General features: G+C 43.0%; 1 protein-coding gene across 1 annotated transcript; it reads left to right on the plus strand.

Annotated features, from left to right (window-relative positions):
- Positions 1-298: 298 nt before the first annotated feature.
- TRIM23 (tripartite motif containing 23) lies at positions 299-13,045 on the plus strand. The gene is made up of 11 exons (XM_053448013.1): positions 299-411; positions 5,517-5,679; positions 6,371-6,492; positions 7,260-7,538; positions 7,965-8,147; positions 8,977-9,192; positions 9,902-10,036; positions 10,629-10,758; positions 11,383-11,493; positions 12,033-12,157; positions 12,368-13,045. Exons 1-11 carry the CDS (start codon positions 310-312, stop codon positions 12,545-12,547), a joined length of 1,746 nt encoding a protein of 581 aa, XP_053303988.1. The 5' UTR covers positions 299-309; the 3' UTR covers positions 12,548-13,045.
- Positions 13,046-20,651: the final 7,606 nt, after the last annotated feature.

Consider the following 20,651-nt stretch of genomic DNA (forward strand, 5'->3'; position numbering starts at 1 on the left):
TGCCCTTACTAAACATGGCGCCAGCTACGATAAAGCATAGTGACAGCAGATCTTTGCTTTGGCTGAGTAGCTGGAAGATTTTGGACTGTACCACTTTTTATCTGCGCGTTGGAACATACGCACACATAAAACGTGAAAACCCCTGGGGGAGTTTATTGAAATCAATAAGTAACATGCAGATGGTTATGTTTCAATACACTACAGAGCCTTTTTTATTTCTCTCCAGTCTGTTCGAAAAACAGCAGTTTGTACCCGTACTAATTGTGCTTTGAGACCCCCTCACCGTTTTGGTATGGCCCGCCTGTCAACATGGCTGTCGCATCAGCTGCCGCTGTAAACAGGCACAACGCAGCGGGCAAGATGGAAAGTGTTGGGCGACAAAGCAGGACTGGCCCTGGGGGTGCAGTGAAGGTGAGCCTGGTGGCTAGTGGAGGGCCTTAAGGGATATGTTACCTGGAACTAAATGGCCTGACAGGGTCTAACTGCCCTGCTGCCTGTCAGAAACCACTTCTGCCCGGTGTGAGAGGCATGTTGCGATGCCGGATTACATGTGTTAACACGGTGGGAATTGTATATAAATGGGGACTATGCCGTTCATACTCTGCCCTTTATTGGCTTATCGGTGATAAATGATTTGGCCTGTGATCCATAATAAAATATCAGCACTGTACAAGTTGTATGGTACTGCCAGTGTGCGCCGGCCGGTGTTGGGAATGCCAATATGCGTTGGATGGCGTTGGGAAACAAGAATGCCAGTGTGGGCTGGCGGCGTTGGGAATGCCAGTGTGGGCTGGCGGCGTTGGGAATGCCAGTATACGCTAGCCAGTGTCAGGAATGCCAGTGTGCGCCGGCTGGTGTTGGGAATGCCAGTATGCGCAGGCTGGTGTTGGGAATGAGTTGGCTAGCGTTGGGAAACAAGATTGCCAGTGTGTGCTGGCCGGCGTCGGGAACGCCAGCTCTTAACACTAATAGCCGGTGCTCCGGTGCAGCAGCTGCACGGTTCACTTTTGGGAGATTTAATTGAATTGAAATGGTTTTTTTTGCTATGATTGGGCTGCTGGTGTCACAGAATTGAATTATGCATTTTTGGTATTTTGTCAGTGTTTTTCTCTTAAAATGTCTACAGCATACTAAATATTGAATTATGCCAAATAATCATACCATCAAAATATATTCCCAAATAAGTAACTTTTTATATTTTTCTTCTATGATATTTCGGTTTCGTTTTCTTGCACAAGGCAGGAAATTAATGATCTTTTCCTTTAGACAAGAACTTTTAGTTACTGCACAGCGCGGCTACAGGGGCACATCATGAGAGGGAATGCCGGAGACAGAGAGAAGGGGAATAATTCAATATATATGTAGGAGGAAAGTGGTGAAAATACTTAAAATATTTCGCTATTGTTTTTATATTAATTGGGATTAATTCACTAAAGGGTGAGTTGTGTTTCAGCTCATTGACTTCTCTATACAGTATGAAGGTCCAACCCCAGCAAGCGTCTGCTGTAGGAAAAGCTTGGTAGGCCCTGTATAATGTATAGTCTAATAAGTGAGATTTCTCCGTCTCCTCCCCTATTGAATTATGCATTATACAGAGTCGCCTTATCTGTGCTTGCTGGAGAACATGCTGGCCCTTCATAATGAATAGTTAAACAAGAGAGTTGAAGCTCTCCTGGCAACCCTTCTTTCAGTGAATAAACCCCTACTAGATAGTTAACGCATAAGGACTGTATCCATGTCCTCTGGTTGCCCCCGTGTTCCAGTAATGTAACACACGATACTTTGATGAATATTATTGCACTTCTGAGGCTGTGGGAGATACGAGTGCGTTTGTATGTGGAGAAGTGCCATTCTCATGTGTATAAAGAGTTTTATCTTAATAAATACATGGCCCGAGATGATGCAGTGCTGGTGCGCACAGACCGGTGGAGTTTATTTACTGAAGTGGGGGGTTTGCAGGGGACATTTCAACTCCCCGATAGCACTAAGGTCAAATCCAGTGAGCTTCTTCCACAAGGAGAGCTTGGTTAGCCATGTGTAAGGCATAGGTTAATAATAAATAATAATAGGTAAATTAATAATAATAATAGGTAAGGCATAGGTAAATAACAACAGAGAGTTATCCAAAAATATAGATAGAATGTTTTCATTGCGTCCACCATGACAACAGAACACCAGGGAACCAGACGGTGAGCGGAAAATCCATAAAGAAAACACACCTAAATGAAAACCTATATGAATTTTACAGAACAGAAGGACCTGATGAAAACCTGATTGGGCTTGAAATGTGTGTGCATTTTTCATTTTGATATTACATTTTAGGGATCAGCTTTGGGACAAAGGGTGTTATCTAGACAAAGTCTTGTAAGTTTGAAATGGGGTCTTACCAAAGGTTGCTTATACATATATATATATATATATATATATATATATATATATATATATATATATATATATATATATATATATATATATATATATATATATATATATATATACGTATAAGATAAAACCCATTTTAAAAAAGTATACCAGAACCACTTTTGTACTAAGAACACCCAAACCCTATTATATATGTTAAATGCATATCAAAATCCAAGATATTGATGTTAGAAAATGAGACTTCTGTTTTATTTTCTGTCTCCCATAGCTGCCTCTTCTGAAAGCAGTAAGCGTGCTCTGCAGCACTTTCTGCGCGTGCTCTGCAGCACTTTCTGCGCGTGCTCTGCAGCACTTTCTGCGCGTGCTCTGCAGCACTTTCTGCGCGTGCTCTGCAGCACTTTCTGCGCATGCTCTGCAGCGCTCCCTTTGGAGTCAATGGGCGGAGCGGCAGCCAATTACACCATTCATCCATACGATTTAAATGGGGCAGTTAACACATAGCATATACATTAATATGTACAGACGCATCAGGAGATGCCAATGAGCTTGCCATCTAGCCTTGTGGTACTTTATACAAAGTTCCAGACAGGAATGGTGGGCTTATGAAGCCCCGCTCGAGAGCTTACAATCTAAGGTAATAGTATAGGTAATTGATACAAAAGGAGGGGTGAAAACATTCCTAATACCGTTAAATATCAAAAACCTCAGAACTAGTTCTTGAATCATGTAAAATTTGTATCCATAATTTTTGCCAGGATCATTTTATTTACATGTGACATAAAAGATGCCGCTCTTAGATTGTCGTCGTTGAAACTGAAAATGCATCTTAAAGGGGCGCTCGAGCCATCATATGGACATTAATACATATGACAGGTGCGTGGGCGCTTAGCATGTTCGTAGGGTCCCTTTTGCAAATGCAAGGGGGGGTTTCTGCAGAAATGCATTAGCCAAATACCCTGCTGGGGATGCACTTGGCCGAATGCATCTCTCGGCACGTCCAGTCGGCTCCAGAGCTGTCTCTCCTGAACGCTGCGCTCTGTGCGTGTGTGTGAAGTCTTCTTATTGATCTCAATGGGAGCACTAAAGTAAAGAGATAAGGCTTGAGAGGTCTTAGCGGTTGCCCCCTCATCAGAGAGGATAGCGTAGTTCAGACGCCGCGAGCACTCCGTGGGGCGAGTCAAAGGCGAGGACAGGGAGATTATCACAGGGGCATGGTCGTACCACGTCGTCAGACCGATAGTAGCCCGGTGCAGAAGGGCAGCGTGATGGTAGGGGAGGAAGAAGTAGTCGATACGCGAATAAGAGTTATGAGGGGTAGAGTAGAAGGTATAGTCCCTATCAGAGGGGTGGAGAGCCCTCCAACTGTCTACAAGGCGGTTACGTGGATAGAAGAGATAGAAGTGAGCGTAGGACGCGGCGAGGAATGTGGGAATGGCCGGAGGAGGTATCGACAGAGGGGTGCAGGGCAACGTTGAAGTCACCCCCCCAGAACCAAAATCCCCTCAGTAAAATCCTGGAGCTTCACAAGAATCTGTTTCAAAGCGGTATGTTGCCCCCTGTTAGGGAGATAGAGGTTAACAAAAGTATACAACTGATTTGCTACAGTCCCCTTGAGAAACAAATAACGCCCGTCCGGATCAGCGCAAACACCTAGCTCCCGAAAGGGGAGAGATTTAGAGAGAAGGTACCAAGTATTTTTAATATTTTATACTGAAAGTATTGGCTGTCTCTCCTGACACTGATTGACAGCTTAAACAGCCAATCAACAGCAAGAAATCTCAGATCATAGCGAAAGATTTTGTACCATGGCTGGAAATTCTGTGTCGGGTGTTTTATTTTTTGTTTTCATTTTGGAAGATTTTCGTAATAAAGCGCTCACAGAGGGCTAGGGCTACTCACAGAGTACTTTAATGTGCATTATCACATAGTAGGGGTGTTAGCCTGTCCCTTTAAGTATTTATATAAATAAACTCTCAGAGTGTGCCTAGGTTTGCTTTCCTGACATGCTTTTTGCCTTCAGCATCTACATGATACGAACCAAATGCATATGTAGATTTTAATGGTTAATTGCCGTATAGAGACAAATAAGGTAAAGTAACTCCAGTATTTAAACCGTTTAAAAGTTACCCTAATGTTTTAATGTGTTATACTGTTATAACAGCAATAATAAATATAGTGATAAAAAATCCTTAAAAGCAACCCCCGCCCTGCCCCCCCCCAAAAAAAAACAGTCTCTTATGAAGCCTGGCACAGTGTAATGGGAGTCGATATAGAAACAATGGAATTCTCTTATTAGAGATTTTTTGATGTTTTTCTCCTACATGCAAGTGGTTTATTGAAATGTATCTAATGACTCTAGATAAATAGACCCTATAACCCGATTCCGTGATTCACTGTAATTATATATTGGGCAGAATATGGATTATAACGCCTTCTGTACGCGGCTTTCACATCTGTGCGTTTTAGTGGCATGTTGAGAGACGGCCAATACTTTCAGTATAAAATATTAAAAATACTTGGTAATAAAAGAACCTTTGTATTCCGTCTTAAAGAATAGATTCCTTTGGATTTTTCATATTTTCTAAATAAATATCCCACTCTCTGTGTGTTTTAATTTTTTTTTTTTTATATTAAAATCCCTCATCTAAAAGTTTTATGCAAAGCGCTTTCATGTCGAGCTCTTAACACGTTGCATTGATTGTAAGCGAAGCTGCCTTGTAAATGATATGTGGGCCGCTCAGTTTATTGAGGTTGCTGGTTGACTAGATTCTCCTGCTTGTAATTAGCGTCATCCCTTTCTGTAAAGTATGCACCGCAGCTGAAAGCCGGCACTGAAACGCGAGACGATGATTTCATGTCTGAATTCCAAATGCAGCCGTTCTTAACCCTTTAATGACAAAGCCCGTACATGCATTGTTTTCAATGGGTTTAGGGACCACCCATTGTCCTTAAGGGGTTAAGAGCCGTCGGGTTGCTACACAACTTTTGAACTTGGGGTCTACAATCTCTTGTGCTGTCTGCTTTCAACATGTAAAAAGAAATAGCCGGTGTCTTCATGTATGTCCATTTTATTTCGTGAAAAAAGTTTTCCTTCCGTATTTGCTTATTTTTACATTCCGCGCTGCCATCCTCAGGTCCTAGAATGTGGAGTGTGTGAAGATGTCTTCTCACTTCAAGGAGACAAAGTTCCACGTCTGCTATTGTGCGGCCATACCGTGTGCCACGATTGTCTGACGCGCCTCCCTCTACACGGCCGCGCCATCCGCTGCCCGTTTGACCGGCAGGGCACCGAGCTAGGTAGGACTGTTTGCTTATTTGTGTGGCACAGATAAGACTAGAAAGGTAAATATTAAAATGTCATTTGATTATAAGATGACCCCCCCAAACTTTTTGGATCTTTGTGAAAGAAAAAGAGAAAAGGCCTGAATATAAGAATACCCTATTGGGGGGGGGGTCAAAACCACTATTTTTACTTTTGTTGCTTGTACTCTCTCTCTCTCGCACACACACGCTCACTCTCCCTAACACTCTCATTCTCTCTCACACTTTATTATTATTATTATTATCTTTTATTTATATAGCGCCAAGAATTTACGCCGCACTTAAACAATACATATATTCAAGGGGTCCGACAAGACAAGAATCGACAGACTAAGACAAACCAATACAATGTTTCTCTGCCGACCACTTCTGTGCCCCTGTCTTCCTTTTAACAGCTTCTTCTCTTGCCTCTCCTCGTTCTTCTGTCTTCTTTAGTCGTCTGCTTCTCCCGGTATCAGCTCCAGTATCGGGGAGAAGCGTTTTTCTGCAAATGTCAAGCCCCTAGGCTTTGTCTGCTGCTGTGGATCTGAGGTCTAAATAAAACACGACCTCGGTTATAAGATGAAGTTATTTTTCCAGATGATTTTTTCTGAAAAAACCTTGTCAAGCAAATAAGGTAATTCTGTGCAATTTGCTGAAACCGCTCAATCTTTCTTTTTATACACAGGGGATTCCGGTGTTTGGGGCTTAAAGAAAAACTTTGCTTTGTTAGAACTTCTTGAGCGTCTGCAGAACGGCGCAACTGGGCAGTGTGGCTCAGTCGAGGAGGCTGTAGGAGGATCTGGAGAGGTATTCTTCATAAATGTTCAATTCTTTTTTGGTCCATCTAAGGAATCTTAATGTCCAAACCATTATATGCTTTGATGTGTATATATATATATATTTTTTTTTTTCACGAAGTAGCCATTGTGAATAGGATAGAAATACCTCACACCTTCCATTGACCATCAGCAATCCGTTCAAAGATAATCTGTTTTTCAAACCTTTAAATCATTTCGACGCGTCTTAAAAATCCCAATAATACTCATTAAAATGAGTTCAAGAAATCACTAAGTCGTGTCTGTTTTGGCACAAGGTTTAAACAAATCTTTCATGAGTATATGATGGATTTTTTTCACCTACTGTCACTTAACCCCTTCAGTCCCAGGGGTTTTTGGTACCTGAGCTATTTTGCTATTTTTATTACATGTGGGTTTAATAAGAATTCCCCTTTTCTGTGTTTGATGCACCCGCACAAATTATACATCCTTTTTTTCAGAACAAATAGGGCTTTCATTTGAAGCATGTAAAAAAAAAATAAAAAAATGTCAGTGCTTTTCTTGAGCGTTCCGAGGTGCGCATTTTCCCAGAGATTGTCAGTGACTGGGTTCATGAAGTTCAAAAGAGCCAGGAATATGACCTTAATGCTATATGGAGGTGTTTGAAATAAGCAGCTCCATGATTTCCTTTCTAAAGAACATAAGGTTAGAAAATGAGTAACTTAATTCTGTAAGAAGAAATGTCCGCATCATGTCTTCAAATACTGATTTGTGTTGATTTTCTTTTTCGTGACGCAGAGCGTCGTACGCTGTGATGAAGATGAGACTCACGTGGCCTCTGTATACTGCACCGTCTGCGCAACTCATCTTTGTGCGAACTGCTCCCTGCACACACATTCCACAAAGACGCTGGCCAAGCACCGACGTGTACCTTTAGCTGACAAACCATACGAGAAAACCTTGTGTTCCCAGCACCAGGTTCACGCCATTGAGTTTGTGTGCTTAGAAGATGGCTGCCAGACCAGTCCTTTGATGTGCTGCGTCTGTAAGGAATATGGAAAGCACCAGGGCCACAAGGTATGTCGCGCTTTTCTCAGAAGCCTTATTCTGCAAAAACCGTAAAGACAGAGATCAAGCCCTTTACAATCATCTTTGGCATTTCCTAAACCTGTACATCGTTATTCCAGTACTTGGGGGGCCACTGATCACTTCTCGGAGCCGTGCCCCAGGCACTAACTGAGAACTTGCTGTGTTTTGTGGCTTGACAAAAGTCAATCAAATCAATTTGTAGACCAGTTCTTCTTTGGAAGGTGTCCTGAACGATTCATATATAAACTGCCCTATGGATTTGGTTTTGTCTATGAATTTATATTATGTGTCAATAGAATTGTACCAACTATTGTTTAGCGTTTGGATGAATATATATATCTATATTATATACTAGGCATGTTTGGCTGTGCATTCAAGCACACTAGTTTATTTCTTTATTCACATGTTGTTTAGCATTCTGTTCTAGAAAGCGAAGCCAGCCAGATCCGGGCTTCTATTTTGGACATGGCTCACTGCATCCGGAGCTTCACCGAGGAGATCTCCGAGTATTCCAGGAAGCTAACTGGCATCGTTCAGCAGATCGAAGGAGGAGAACAGATTGTGGAAGATGGGATCGGAATGGCTCACACAGAACATGTAAGAAAAGGTTCTGAGAAAACGCCCATGTTGCAATGGTTTTTCTGTGTTAATGTGTGCGATCAGTTCTATACAAAATAGAGCAATTCTAATAACGCATAGATTGTATCTATAAAACTGATGTTATCACCGTGGAAACCAAAGCTTCAAGCACCAGACCACTTGTTGCTATGGTGATAAACCCACCTTTCAGACCCTGCACCACAATCGGATTTAAATCATTAAATCAATGTTTTAATTGTTCATAAAATGGAAAGATTCAATAAAGATTAATGAGTGGCGCTGGTAAAATTTACTAGAGTGTGACGAGAGGCTTACGTTTAGTGTAAGGAAGTTTTACTTTACTGAAAGGGTAATGGGTAAATGGAACAGTCTCCCATCAGAAGTGGTAGAGGGTAATACAGTGAGGAATTAAAACATGCACGGGATACACATAAGGTTATACTGAATCGAAGACAGGACCAAGGACCGGTTAAGGTTTGGATCTTTACACCAGGAAAGATGGTCGGATCAGATGGGTCAAGTGGCTCTAATCTGCCGTCAATTTCTATGTTTCTAAATATGTCTGAACATTAGAAATATGAGTTCTGTCTTGGGGGGAATCACTATGTGAATAAGGGTTTAATATTTGAATTTACCTGGGCCATATTTATTAAGACAGAATGTGAGACTATGGCGAAGTGATCAATTGGAAGTTACCATAACTCCATAATACGTGTTTATAGCCCTTCTTCCAGGCTGCTCTTTCATTCCCTTTCCCTATTCAATTTTATATTCATATGACAATTTGACATTGTGTGTTCTCCTTGATCTGTCACCAATTCAATAGGTCCCAGGCACGGCGGAAAACGCCCGGTCGTGTGTACGGGCGTATTTCTCTGATCTCCATGAAACGCTTTGCCGTCAGGAGGAAATGGCCCTCAGCGTGGTCGATGCACATGTGAGAGAGCAGCTGATCTGGCTCCGGCAGCAGCAGGAGAACATGACCATTCTGCTGTCCGAAGTGTCCACGGCCTGTCTCCACTGCGAGAAGGCTTTGCAGCAGGTAACTGGCGCCGTCACTCAATCACAGAACATTGAGAGCTGTTATGAAGAGCCGTATGATGCGTGTACTGCTAATCCGTTCCCCAGGGGGGGTCTCCACAAAATACACCTTCTTTCAAGGTGGACTTCAAGTCTCTTTGACGAGACCTGTATTATATGGCGTGTGCCAGCACTGCGTGGTTACGGCACTGTGCAAACACTAAATCAAGAGCTAAAGTTTCAGGAGAACTTTCCATAGAGCCGCATGACACCTTTCTACGTGTACAATAATTTAAAAAACCTAAACTAAATAAATAAAATATGTGAGTATTATAATGTAATATATTTTTGTGTAAAATGTTTTTGTCCGGTATACCTCTGTGCTCTTTTAAATAAAGCAGGGGCTCTGGGTAGGCTGCCCCTTTCTTAGCGTGTAGCCCTTGTCTTTAATAAAAAGTACTTGCAGTTATGTTATTTGGCTACTTTTGCTTTCCTATGTTTAGCCAAGCAGATAGGAAATAATTAAAGTATTTCAAGCAGTTATTATTCCTGGAGAAAAAGCATCAATGGGCTTCTACACAGCAATTAACAAATGCTGTGAAAGAGTCATTCTGTTTTTAGTTGCCGTTGGCATCTATTTGAATGTCTAACTCATTGTACAGCGCTGTGGAATATGATGGCACTATATAAATCAATACATTTCTAGAGCTGTGACTTTGTTTCTTGCCCAGGATGACTGCAGAGTGGTTCTGGCCAAGCAGGAGATCACGCGACTTCTGGATACTCTGCAGAAACAGCAACAGCAGTTTACAGAGCTGGCGGATCACATTCAGCTCGATGCCAGCATCCCCGTCACGTTCACAAAGGTGATTTCATGTTACCGGGAGCTGGCGGAGAGATCCGTGCATGATCTCAAGATATGACAAATTAATATTTGTAAATAAAATTGTCAGCGTTAACATAGAGTGGTTATGATTTAAATTTTTCTGCATATACCCGTGCGATATCCATCACAATCTTTTTATCGTACAGTACAACAATACAACAATACTATATAACAGTATATTTGCCATGTATTATTCTCATTACAGTAATTTGTTCAGACCATAGAAACTTAAAATGACTCCTTGGCACCAAGATTTCATACATTGTTTGCCTTTTTTAACTGTAGTGTTCTTTATTCTAAGTACCTTTAACTTATTTGATAGTGTTAGTTTTTGCCACATCCATATTGTACAGTGGAGTTGTATCTAGTTGCAATGTTCAGAGAAATGCCAGTGTTTTCTGCCTTGTCACGGTTATTTACTCATAAAGGATAAGGTGTAAGTTAGCTCAGATTTGATAAAATAGACCTCTTTGTATTTTAGACTTTTTAATAGATCACAGCTGAGCCCGTTGGCATTTGCCAGGGAACTATGGATGAATATGCATTTATATGGATATGTTTGCCTTTCCCAGGATAACAGAGTCCACATTGGTCCAAAAATGGAAATCCGAGTTGTGACGCTGGGTCTGGATGGCGCAGGAAAAACAACCATTTTGTTTAAGTTAAAACAGGATGAGTTCATGCAGCCTATTCCTACCATTGGTGAGTAACCTGGTGCTTTTGTAACAGATTATAACTTTTTACAGGAAACTTTGTTTCTTTAATAGTTACTCCGTTTTGAAACATCCTTCTGTGAGTAGTGAGTGTACGTTGTAATGTATTTCTCTGTACAGTTCTCAATGGATTAGCTCATGGAAGGATGTTTTTTCTCATCGTCCCTGTGTAGCTCCAAAAATATACAAATTATTGTATATTAGCCAAATTGGCATGTGTTTTACCTTTATTATAAAGTAAATAAAGCACAGAATATATACAAATCAATCATTGTGTGCCCTTTAATGCATATGAGTGAACCCTTTAAATATCAGATTTGTGTTGTTGTTCTAGTATTACTATTAAAATAATAGTAATAATACTATTCTAATTGTGTTTATATCATTACCTGATTTACTCGAACAGGAAAATATGTTATACACCAAAATGTTTATACAAGACCTTCAATCTTTGTGTCTATATACTAATATATAGGCAGGAGCATACAAAATGGGGGATTCTACTAAATTTGTATAGTATCGTTGCAGAAGTAAAACTCCTCGTGTCTGTTGAACACGATAACATATTTGTTTTTTTTGACTCGAGTAACCAGATTTCTTTTTCTTTTTAAAGGTTTTAATGTTGAGACCGTGGAATACAAAAACTTAAAGTTTACCATTTGGGATGTTGGTGGGAAGCACAAGCTTAGACCCCTGTGGAAACACTATTACCTTAACACACAAGGTGCGTGTGCCATGTTGTCTTGGACATGATGACATTTAGAGATGAATATGTATGATGGATAACATTTAACAAAGGCTGAGAGCATTTTCTAATGATATATGTTTAGAGAGCTCGGGTGCCTATTTTTTCCCAAGCTGTTGACAAAGTTATATTAAACCAACATGTGATTTATTTGAAGGGGATCTTACCCCTACCCTTCATGTCTTCCCATTCCTATGTTAATTCTCCACCGCTTACACCTACCTTTGCAATTCTTCAACCTCTGCTTTCATCCGCCGGACCACTTATTGTTTTTGATTGCTTCCCAAGGGGGGTCTTTTGCAAAATTGCCCATCCCAGCCATTTAAACCTTGCAGCGGGTGATCCTTAGCACCCTCAGCCGGAGTCCTCATCTTGGTTTCTAGACATGAAGTGCCATGTTTGCTGTTATGAGTTCCACTGTTTCCAGGACTCCTTCGTATCTTTTGATTTTAATTAACACTTTAATAGCTCCTCTTGGTCAGTATAGCCTCACAGTTGCTCCTTTCCCTTCTTCCCAGCGGTGGTGTTTGTAATAGACAGCAGCCATCGGGACAGAGTCACAGAAGCTCACAGCGAACTGGCAAAGCTGCTCACCGAGAAGGAACTGCGGGACGCCTTGCTATTAATATTTGCCAATAAACAGGTAACACTTGTTTGACTTTTGATCCTACAAGGTATTAAAAGCTGTAACTCCACCTTGCAAAGGTTGAACAATCCACTTAACATGTATCAGCAACTTAAAAGAGAGGGATCATTTAAAGGGGAGGAATAATCATCCGAATCAGGATTTTTTTTGCTGGGCATTCTGGGGCATGTATACTCCACCTCTAAGTATCCCTCTTGTTTTGAACAGGACGTTGCTGGCGCACTTTCAGTGGAAGAAATGACGCAGCTCCTGAGCCTTCACAAACTGTGCTGTGGCCGCAGCTGGTATATCCAGGGCTGCGATGCCCGGAGTGGCATGGGGCTATATGATGGACTGGACTGGCTATCCAGGCAGCTGGTGGCCGCAGGAGTTCTAGATGTAGCCTAAATAAGGCTGTACTGAGTGCATCATTCAGCTGTCTGTGTGTCTGTTACCTGCTTTTACAGACGTTTAGGCTGTTTTAGCATAGTCCAAACTAATACTAATAACATCGGTTTCCAGTAGTCGATAAACCAGTTTGCTGCCATGCTTTAGCAGTATTGTGATGCCTGATTGTGAAGGTTTCTAAGAAAGCACCTTGGGTAGATATAAGAGTCTTGATTATGTTTAATATCGAACAGTTTTATGTTTACATTACAGTCAAAGTATTCCTTTAGTATAGATTGCCACTCACCTAATCCCAACCATGATCAGTCTTAATTAGCCGAATCAGATCTGACTTCCCAAATGTATCTTAGTACATTTGCTGCCACTTAACAAGTCTGAATTCCAGGTTTTTGAGCATTAACGTGAGCATGTATTGAATTCTAAAACGGAATATGTTTGCTGCATGCTTTACCCATCTGGGATCTCTTGTAAGTGAGGCTGGTAACAGTTTAATAGAAATATATGAAAATAAAAAAAATAATAATTTACTGTAGCCTTATAGCAGATGGAACCCATTTAAGGGATTGTGTAACTTCTATACTTCTCATGATTCCCAGCCATCGCTGGGGGATTATTATGGATAGGATAATCAGTATAATTTGTGTACATTAATCTAAGTGGCATTGTCCTGCCATTGCATTTGTCACTGTGCACGCCAGGCCCTATAGAAAATCTATTTAATCCCATTTTTTTTTCGTTCTATGGCCGACAGGCAATTATGGGGACTGGAGAGTAGTTGTCTGGCTAACCCTACCATAGACCAGGACCTTCCAAGTGTAATAATGGCAGGGCACTACAATAATATTGAAGGGGCCACAATTGGTTAGCAGTGGTAGTGACAATTACAGTGGTATGATCAGACTAGTATTTAAATTTCACGTTTTTGTTTTTTTCCTTCATATTTCTTTTCATTGGTTTCCCTGTTAAGGAGTAAAGTCTTGGTGCTGTAGCCCGTCAGTTTGTGAATACAGATCATTAAAATACAGGGTACTAGCAGCTTTCAGGTGCGCTATATAGTAAGCACACGTTGTCTGGCATGGGGTCCTGTCATTTCCCAGTTAGTAACCTCAAACGTAGTATTGTAGGAAATATGTATGCAGAAAATCAATCATAATGTACGGCAGCAATGCATACAGAGAAGCAGAAGCTTAGCTCTTAAGTAACACTGCGTGTTTTCTTTCTTCAATGTGAAATAGAATGAAAACAGTTCTGGAAATGAGTAGAATACTAATATCAATGGTAGATATATTTGTTGCCCAGGCAGCCTACCATATTTGTACACAAATTGTGTATTAGGAAGAGGGATTGAGTTTGTGATACGGGGTCAGTCCTACTCCATGTGTTTTCACACATTTTCACTTTGTGGATCTAACACATTTAATAAAACAAAGATAAACACTAATGTTGGTGTAAGGGTGGGATCGGGGTACAGTGTATATATAACTGCAACATAACTTTTGGGATGGGGAAGGGGTTTCTGATCTTTGGATGACGCCTTAGCCAAGCACTTCACTACTGATTGACCGTGGATCTCTGAATGCTCGAGCCTTACTGTGGTCGCATGATTTGTGAAGCTATTCTCTACCGGCACTGGCTGTGTTTCTGTCTTTTCTGCTTAGACCACATTGGACAAATTGTCATGCATGGGTAGATAAACCGCGAGGCCAAGAGAGGAAAACAATGGAGCGCGATGCCACAGTTTGTCCACACCTGGTTTTATATATATTTCTCAAAAATAATTTGTGAACATTTCAATATTTCTTGCTTTCCACGGCAGCCTAAAAATAAACTCCTTGTCTCAGCACAATATCAATGTATTTTTTGTTCCTGTCTGTGATAAACATATTATCATTTATACCACCGCCCCTGTGGGTTAGTGCACTTATGTTTTTACAACTCACATTTGGTGAAAGCGAATGTCTAGAAAACCCAGAAGCACAAGAGTACTTAACACATACACAAAGGTTTCAAATAGCACCCCCAGTTATTTAAATTAAAACCGCAGGAGGGCTATTGCCGCAGTTGCCACCACAAAAAGGCAAAATGCTCAAACTAGAGTGAATAGGTATTGCCAAAAGAGAAGAAGGGTGAGGAGAATGTTGCCATTATTTATGTCAGTGACCTCTGTGATTCAGGATACCAGCGCCATCTTGAAATTTCATATACTGAATAGGTCTCTTTCTCCATGATTCTGGTTTTAGTTTCCTTAACTTTGAGTATCTTTTTTTCCTCCTCTAACCATCTTCAAATGGGATATTCTTTTTTTCCCATGAACGAAAAAATCCATGTTGTAATAAAAATGGGTGCTATTGTGTTTATAATCCCCTTAACTCTAAAGGTACATTATAAGACCAAGGGCATGTAGACACCTGACCATAACCTATATGAGCTAGTTAAAAACCCAATTTCAAAAAAACATGGGCATGAATATGGAGTTGGCCTCCCCTTTGCTGCTATAACAGACTCTGCTCTTCTGGAAGGTTTTCTACAAGATATGTGTCTGTGAAAAATGGAAATTTTTTACTCACCGTAAATTCCTTTTTCCTTAATACAGTGGCAGTACAATCGGGTAAAGCCTTCTTCCCGGACAAGAAGACCGCTACAGCAAAGAAAGGGTTAATAGAGCGTAGCCCTCCCCTTTACCCATAAAGCCAGGCTTACCCGGAACGAGTCAGTAAATAACAAGAACACCAAAACTGAATGCAAAAAATAATTTATTAAGGGAGGGAAATCCGTACTGCCACTGTATTAAGGAAAAAGGAATTTACGGTGAGTAAAAAATTTCCATTTTTCCTGCCATACAGTGGCAGTACAATCGGGATGTACCAAGATCCCTAAAGAACGGGAGGGAAACCAACTCCTAGGTAACAACCGCCTGGAGCACCTTACGCCCGAAATCCGCTGCAGAGGATGAGAAAACAAAGGTATTGAACGATGACCACGTAGCTGCTTTGCAAATATCTTCCGGTGAAGCAGAAGCCTTCTCAGCCCATGAAGCAGACACAGCCCTGGTGGAGTGGGCCGTGATAGGAGACAACAGAGGAACGTCAGAGACTTGATAGCCCATACGAATAGTTCCTGTGATCCACCTTGCTAGGGAAGCTTTTGAGGCAGCCTTCCCTGCCGACCGACCAGACCAAGAAATGAACAATTGGTCAGTGGAACGGACAGAGGCAGTCCTAGAAATATACAATTCAAGGGCTCTCTTGACATCCAACATGTGCCAAGTAGATTCTTCCGGAGAGGAGGGAGATGGAAAAAACGATGGAAGAACCAGAGGTTGACTAATAGCAGATTTGGATAAGACCTTAGGCAAAAACGAAGGTTGAAGGTGGAGAACCACTTTATCCTGATGTAAGATGGTAAACTGCTCAGACGAAGAAAGGGCTTGTATTTCTCCCACACGCTTGGCAGACGTAATGGCCACCAAAAACACAGTCTTAAACGATAAGATCTTCAATGACACTTCCTCCAAGGGTTCAAACGGAGGTGAGCAGAGTGCGCGAAGAACCACCGTCAGATCCCACGCTGGAAAGTGAGCCCTCCGTGGCGGACGTTGAATGGTGATGGCCTTAAAAAAACGTCTGACCAGTAACTGCGAAGCCAGGTCTATCAGAAAAAAATGACTAAGGGCCGAAACCTGACCCTTAAGGGTAGAGACACTGAGGCCCGCGGAAAACCCATCCTTCAAAAACAGCAAAATGGAGTTGATAGTAGGAGGAAAAACCGAAAGGTCTTTTGAGGCATACCAGAGAAGAAACTTCTTCCAGACCCGAAAATAAATTTTTGACGTCGAGCCTCTAACAGATTTTAACAGCAAGTCAGATAAATCTTCCTCAACACCTTGACCCCGCAGAATCATCCTTGCAGTAGCCAAGCCGTCAATTTGAACATCTGTAGCTGGTCCAGATGCAGAGCCCCATCGTCCAGCAAGTGATCCGAGAGGGGTAGTTCCCAACACGAAAGGCTTAGATGTTTCAGGAGGGAAAACCAGCTGCGGTTTGGCCAGTAAGGGATGACGGCGAGGACCCGTGCTCCGTCTGCCCGTATCTTCTGGAGGACGCGGGGAATCAATGCGACTGGAGGAAAAACATAAGCCAGACGGAAATCCCACTTCATGGACAGACCGTCCAGGAAATCCGGAGAATCCCGCCTGTTGAGAGAGGCGAAAACTGTAACTTTCCTGTTGTTTCTGGACGCCATCAGATCTATTTCCGGGAGGCCAAATCTCGAAACCAGGGAGGCGAATGTCCCCTCGGTTAAAGACCACTCCGCCTGCGACCATCTTAGACGGCTGAGATCGTCCGCAATGGAATTGTCGCATCCCCTTATGTGTGTGGCCGATATGTCTGCCAGATGCTGCTGGGCCCAACTCATCAGAACAGAGCAGAGAATCTGAAGGCTCCTCACCCGAGTACCCCCTTGCCTGTTTATGTATGCAACCGTCGTGGCGTTGTCTGATTGAATCCTTACTGCACGACCTTCCAGCAGGGTCCTGAAGGCTACGAGGGCAAGAAGAACCGCCTTTAATTCCCGAAAATTGGAAGAACGACGCGAATCTCTTAGAGACCATACGCCTTGCCGGAATAGACAATTTAAATGGGCGCCCCATCCTATGCCGGAAGCATCCGTGGTAAGTACCACCCATCTGGGGGAACGAAAAGAAAGGCCTCTGGAAAGGTTCGAAGGCGTCCTCCACCAGGTAAGGTGGGATAAGACTTGACTTGAGATCGTAACATCTAGGTCTAGGTCTTCCTCTCGTCTCGACCAATTCCGTAATATATCCCATTGCAGGGGCCGCAGTTGGGCTTTTGCCCACTTGACCGCCGGGATGGATGCCGTAAGGAGACCAAGGATGCTCATGGCTTTCCTGACAGTACAAGTTGGGCTCAACTGAAGGGACCTGATCTCCTTTTTGATCTTCTTGATGATGGGAGAAAAAATCTTTGAGATATCGAATCCACTCCTAAACCAAGGAACTGGATACTGGTGGAAGGAATGAGGTTGGATTTCTTGAGGTTTATAATCCAGCCGTGCTTCTCCAGAAACCGTTCTGTGGTGGAAAGGTCTGCCCGAAGTTTCCATGGAGACTCGGCCTTGAGGAGCCAGTCGTCGAGGTAGGGAACTATATAAATCCCCATTTCCCGAAGCGATGCAGTCAACGGACACAAAATCTTTGTGAAGATCCTTGGGGCTGAGGAAAGACCGAACGGGAGAGCCTTGAATTGAAAATGATGAACGACCCCACGAATTTGGATTGCAAATCTCAGAAATTTTCTGGAGGACTGAGCAATCGGGACGTGAAGGTACGCGTCCTTCAGGTCTAACGTTGCCATGACGTCTCCCTGCTGGAGCAACTGGGCGACCGAAGATAAATTCTCCATCCGGAAATGGCGATACGGTATGCATCTGTTCACTCTCTTTAGATCCAAAACGGGACGAAATGATCCGTCCGGTTTTGGGACTAGGAAAAGCCTGGAATAAACTCCTTGAAAATGAAGAGGAGCCTGAACCCTCTCTATTACTCCCTTTGACAGGAGAGACAGGCAAGCTGAATGCAGTGCCACGTTCTTTAAGTGGGAAGGGTACGAGGAAATCAGAAACTGACTTCTGGGGAGTGATGAAAACTTGATCTTGTATCCCTCGGAAATTAGATCCCGAATCCACTTGCTGTGCGTAGTCTGTTCCCAAACATGAGCGAACTGCTGCAGCCTTCCCCCTACTCTGTCAGAATTTCCTCTTATCTTGCTTCTTAGGACGATCCTGGAACTTCTTGTCTCCAAAGGAACTTCGAAAATTCTGCGCTCTGGAAGAAGCCTGAAAGGGCCTGGAGGTTTTAAATGGGTACCGTCTATTCCATCTGGAACGCTTATCCTGAGGAAGAGCCCTCTTAGTCTCAGACATTTGTTTAATTAAGTCATCCAACTGAGCACCAAACAATTTATTCTTCTCAAAGGGTAAATCGCAAAGAGCCGCCTTAGAGGCTGTGTCCGCCGACCAGGATCGTAACCATAACGCTCTGCGGGCCACAGAGGATAAGCCCATATTGCGGGCTGAAGTCTTCACCATCTCCTGAGAGGAATCTGTCAGAAGGCTATTGGACAATCTCAAATTCTTAAGAAGTTGAGAAATTTCTGAGTCTTGATCATCTGGCAAGCACTCTTCTAAGGCCTGTACCCAATAGCTTTGAGCCCTGGAGACCGCTGCACTGACCACAGCTGCTTTAGATTGGGCACCTGATGCCTGGAAAATACGCCTGCAGGAAGTTTCAATCCTCCTGTCCATGGAGTCTTTTAGCCCAGAGACTCCTCCAATTGGTATAGTAGTCTTTTTTGACAATTGCGCTATTTGAACGTCCACCTTAGGGGGCTCATCCCAACGCTCATCACTCTGGAGCTTGAAAAGATGTTTGAAATGCTTGGAGAGAAAAACCCTCTTCCCTGGGTATTTCCATTCCCTTTCCATAAGCAGCTTTAGCTTGGGAAGAACAGGGAAGCCCTTAATCTTGGTGACCTCTTCGTCCGATACCAGACGAGTCACCTCTTTGGTGAACTTCCTAAGGTCTTGGGTAGGAAAAACGGACTCCTCCTCTGAACTCGAAGTTGTAGAGCTTGAGGACTGAGAAATTTCACCAGATGAAAGCTCTGATCTGGAAGATGACCGAGATCTTTTGCGCTTGCGGGAGGGCCTACTCGGAACCTTTGACTGGGCTTGAGCTGCTGAAACCTGAAAAGCCTCAAAGGTCTGCGCAAGGTTTTCCTGGAACCATCCCAGGAAGGATTGCAAGTCTTTCTGCTTTTCCTTAGAAAGTTGCTCCGCCGAGCAGGCATTACATAACTTTTTCCTGCATCCGTCAGGAAGAGGGGTAGCACACTCAGAGCAAGCTGCATGCTTTGCCTTAAAAGTGGCCTTCCTTGGAGTGGGAGCAGGTTTCTTATCTTTATCTCCTGGAGAAACCGGACTAGACATCTGGCAAGACACAACAAAAAATTAGTGAATGAAGAAAAATAACCCTTAAACAGGAAAGGGTGTTTTTTTTTTTTTTTTTTTTTTTTTTTATAGTCTTCTGGAGGCAGAGACAAATGAAGGGAAAGATAAAGAAATCTTACCTCCAAATCCTCTGAACCGTGTGGGGGGGCTGGTGACACGGTATCCTGTGCTGAAAACTGCCCTGCAGAACAGACAGGAACTGCAAAACCTTTTAAAGGTTTGAATTTGGCGCCCTCCAGATGATCCGATACGCGCATGCGCAGTAGCGCGATCGGATCTTCAGTGGAACGCAACGCCACCCGGGCGTGCGTTCCACTCACTGCGCACAGCCGGAAATAAAGCTGCTCCAACAGAACTCCTCCGTAACACCAATGCTACGGAGGAGACCTCGCTCTGCTCACCACCCGGGGAGCAATCGGAGGATAACGACCCCCAGGCAGCAACCCGTGCGCCTCACCATAGAGGATTCTTCGGGGGAAAAAAATCCCCTGCTGTAGCCGTCCGTCCCTGTATGGGACAAGAAGAAAAACTGACTCGTTCCGGGTAAGCCTGGCTTTATGGGTAAAGGGGGAGGGCTACGCTCTATTAACCCTTTCTTTGCTGTAGCGGTCTTCTTGTCCGGGAAGAAGGCTTTACCCGATTGTACTGCCACTGTATGGCAGGAAAATTTTTGCCCATTCTGCCGGAGAATTTCTGAGGTCAGGCACTCCTCTTGGCCAAGAAGGCCTGGCTCGCAACCTGTAATTCCAATTGAAAGGTGTTTGTGTCTTTACGGACCTTACTTTGTGGCATAGGGGCACAGTCGTGGTTAAACAAGAAAGGACATTCCCCAAGCTGGTAGCACTTACATTACCCTTTACTGGAACGAAGACCCAAACCCTAAAAAACAGCCCCAGAATGTTATCACTCCTCCATCAAACTTTACAGTAGGCACTATGCATTTCAGTAGATTCAGCATTCTCCTGGCATCCACCAAACCCACATTTGTCCTCAGACTGCCAGATAACTGTGATTCATCACTACAGAGAACACGTTTCCACTGCTTCTGCTGAAGCCTAGCACCGTGCATAGTGAT

This window comes from Spea bombifrons, chromosome 1 (assembly GCF_027358695.1).
Source record: "Spea bombifrons isolate aSpeBom1 chromosome 1, aSpeBom1.2.pri, whole genome shotgun sequence".
Taxonomy (NCBI): Eukaryota; Metazoa; Chordata; class Amphibia; order Anura; family Pelobatidae; genus Spea; species Spea bombifrons.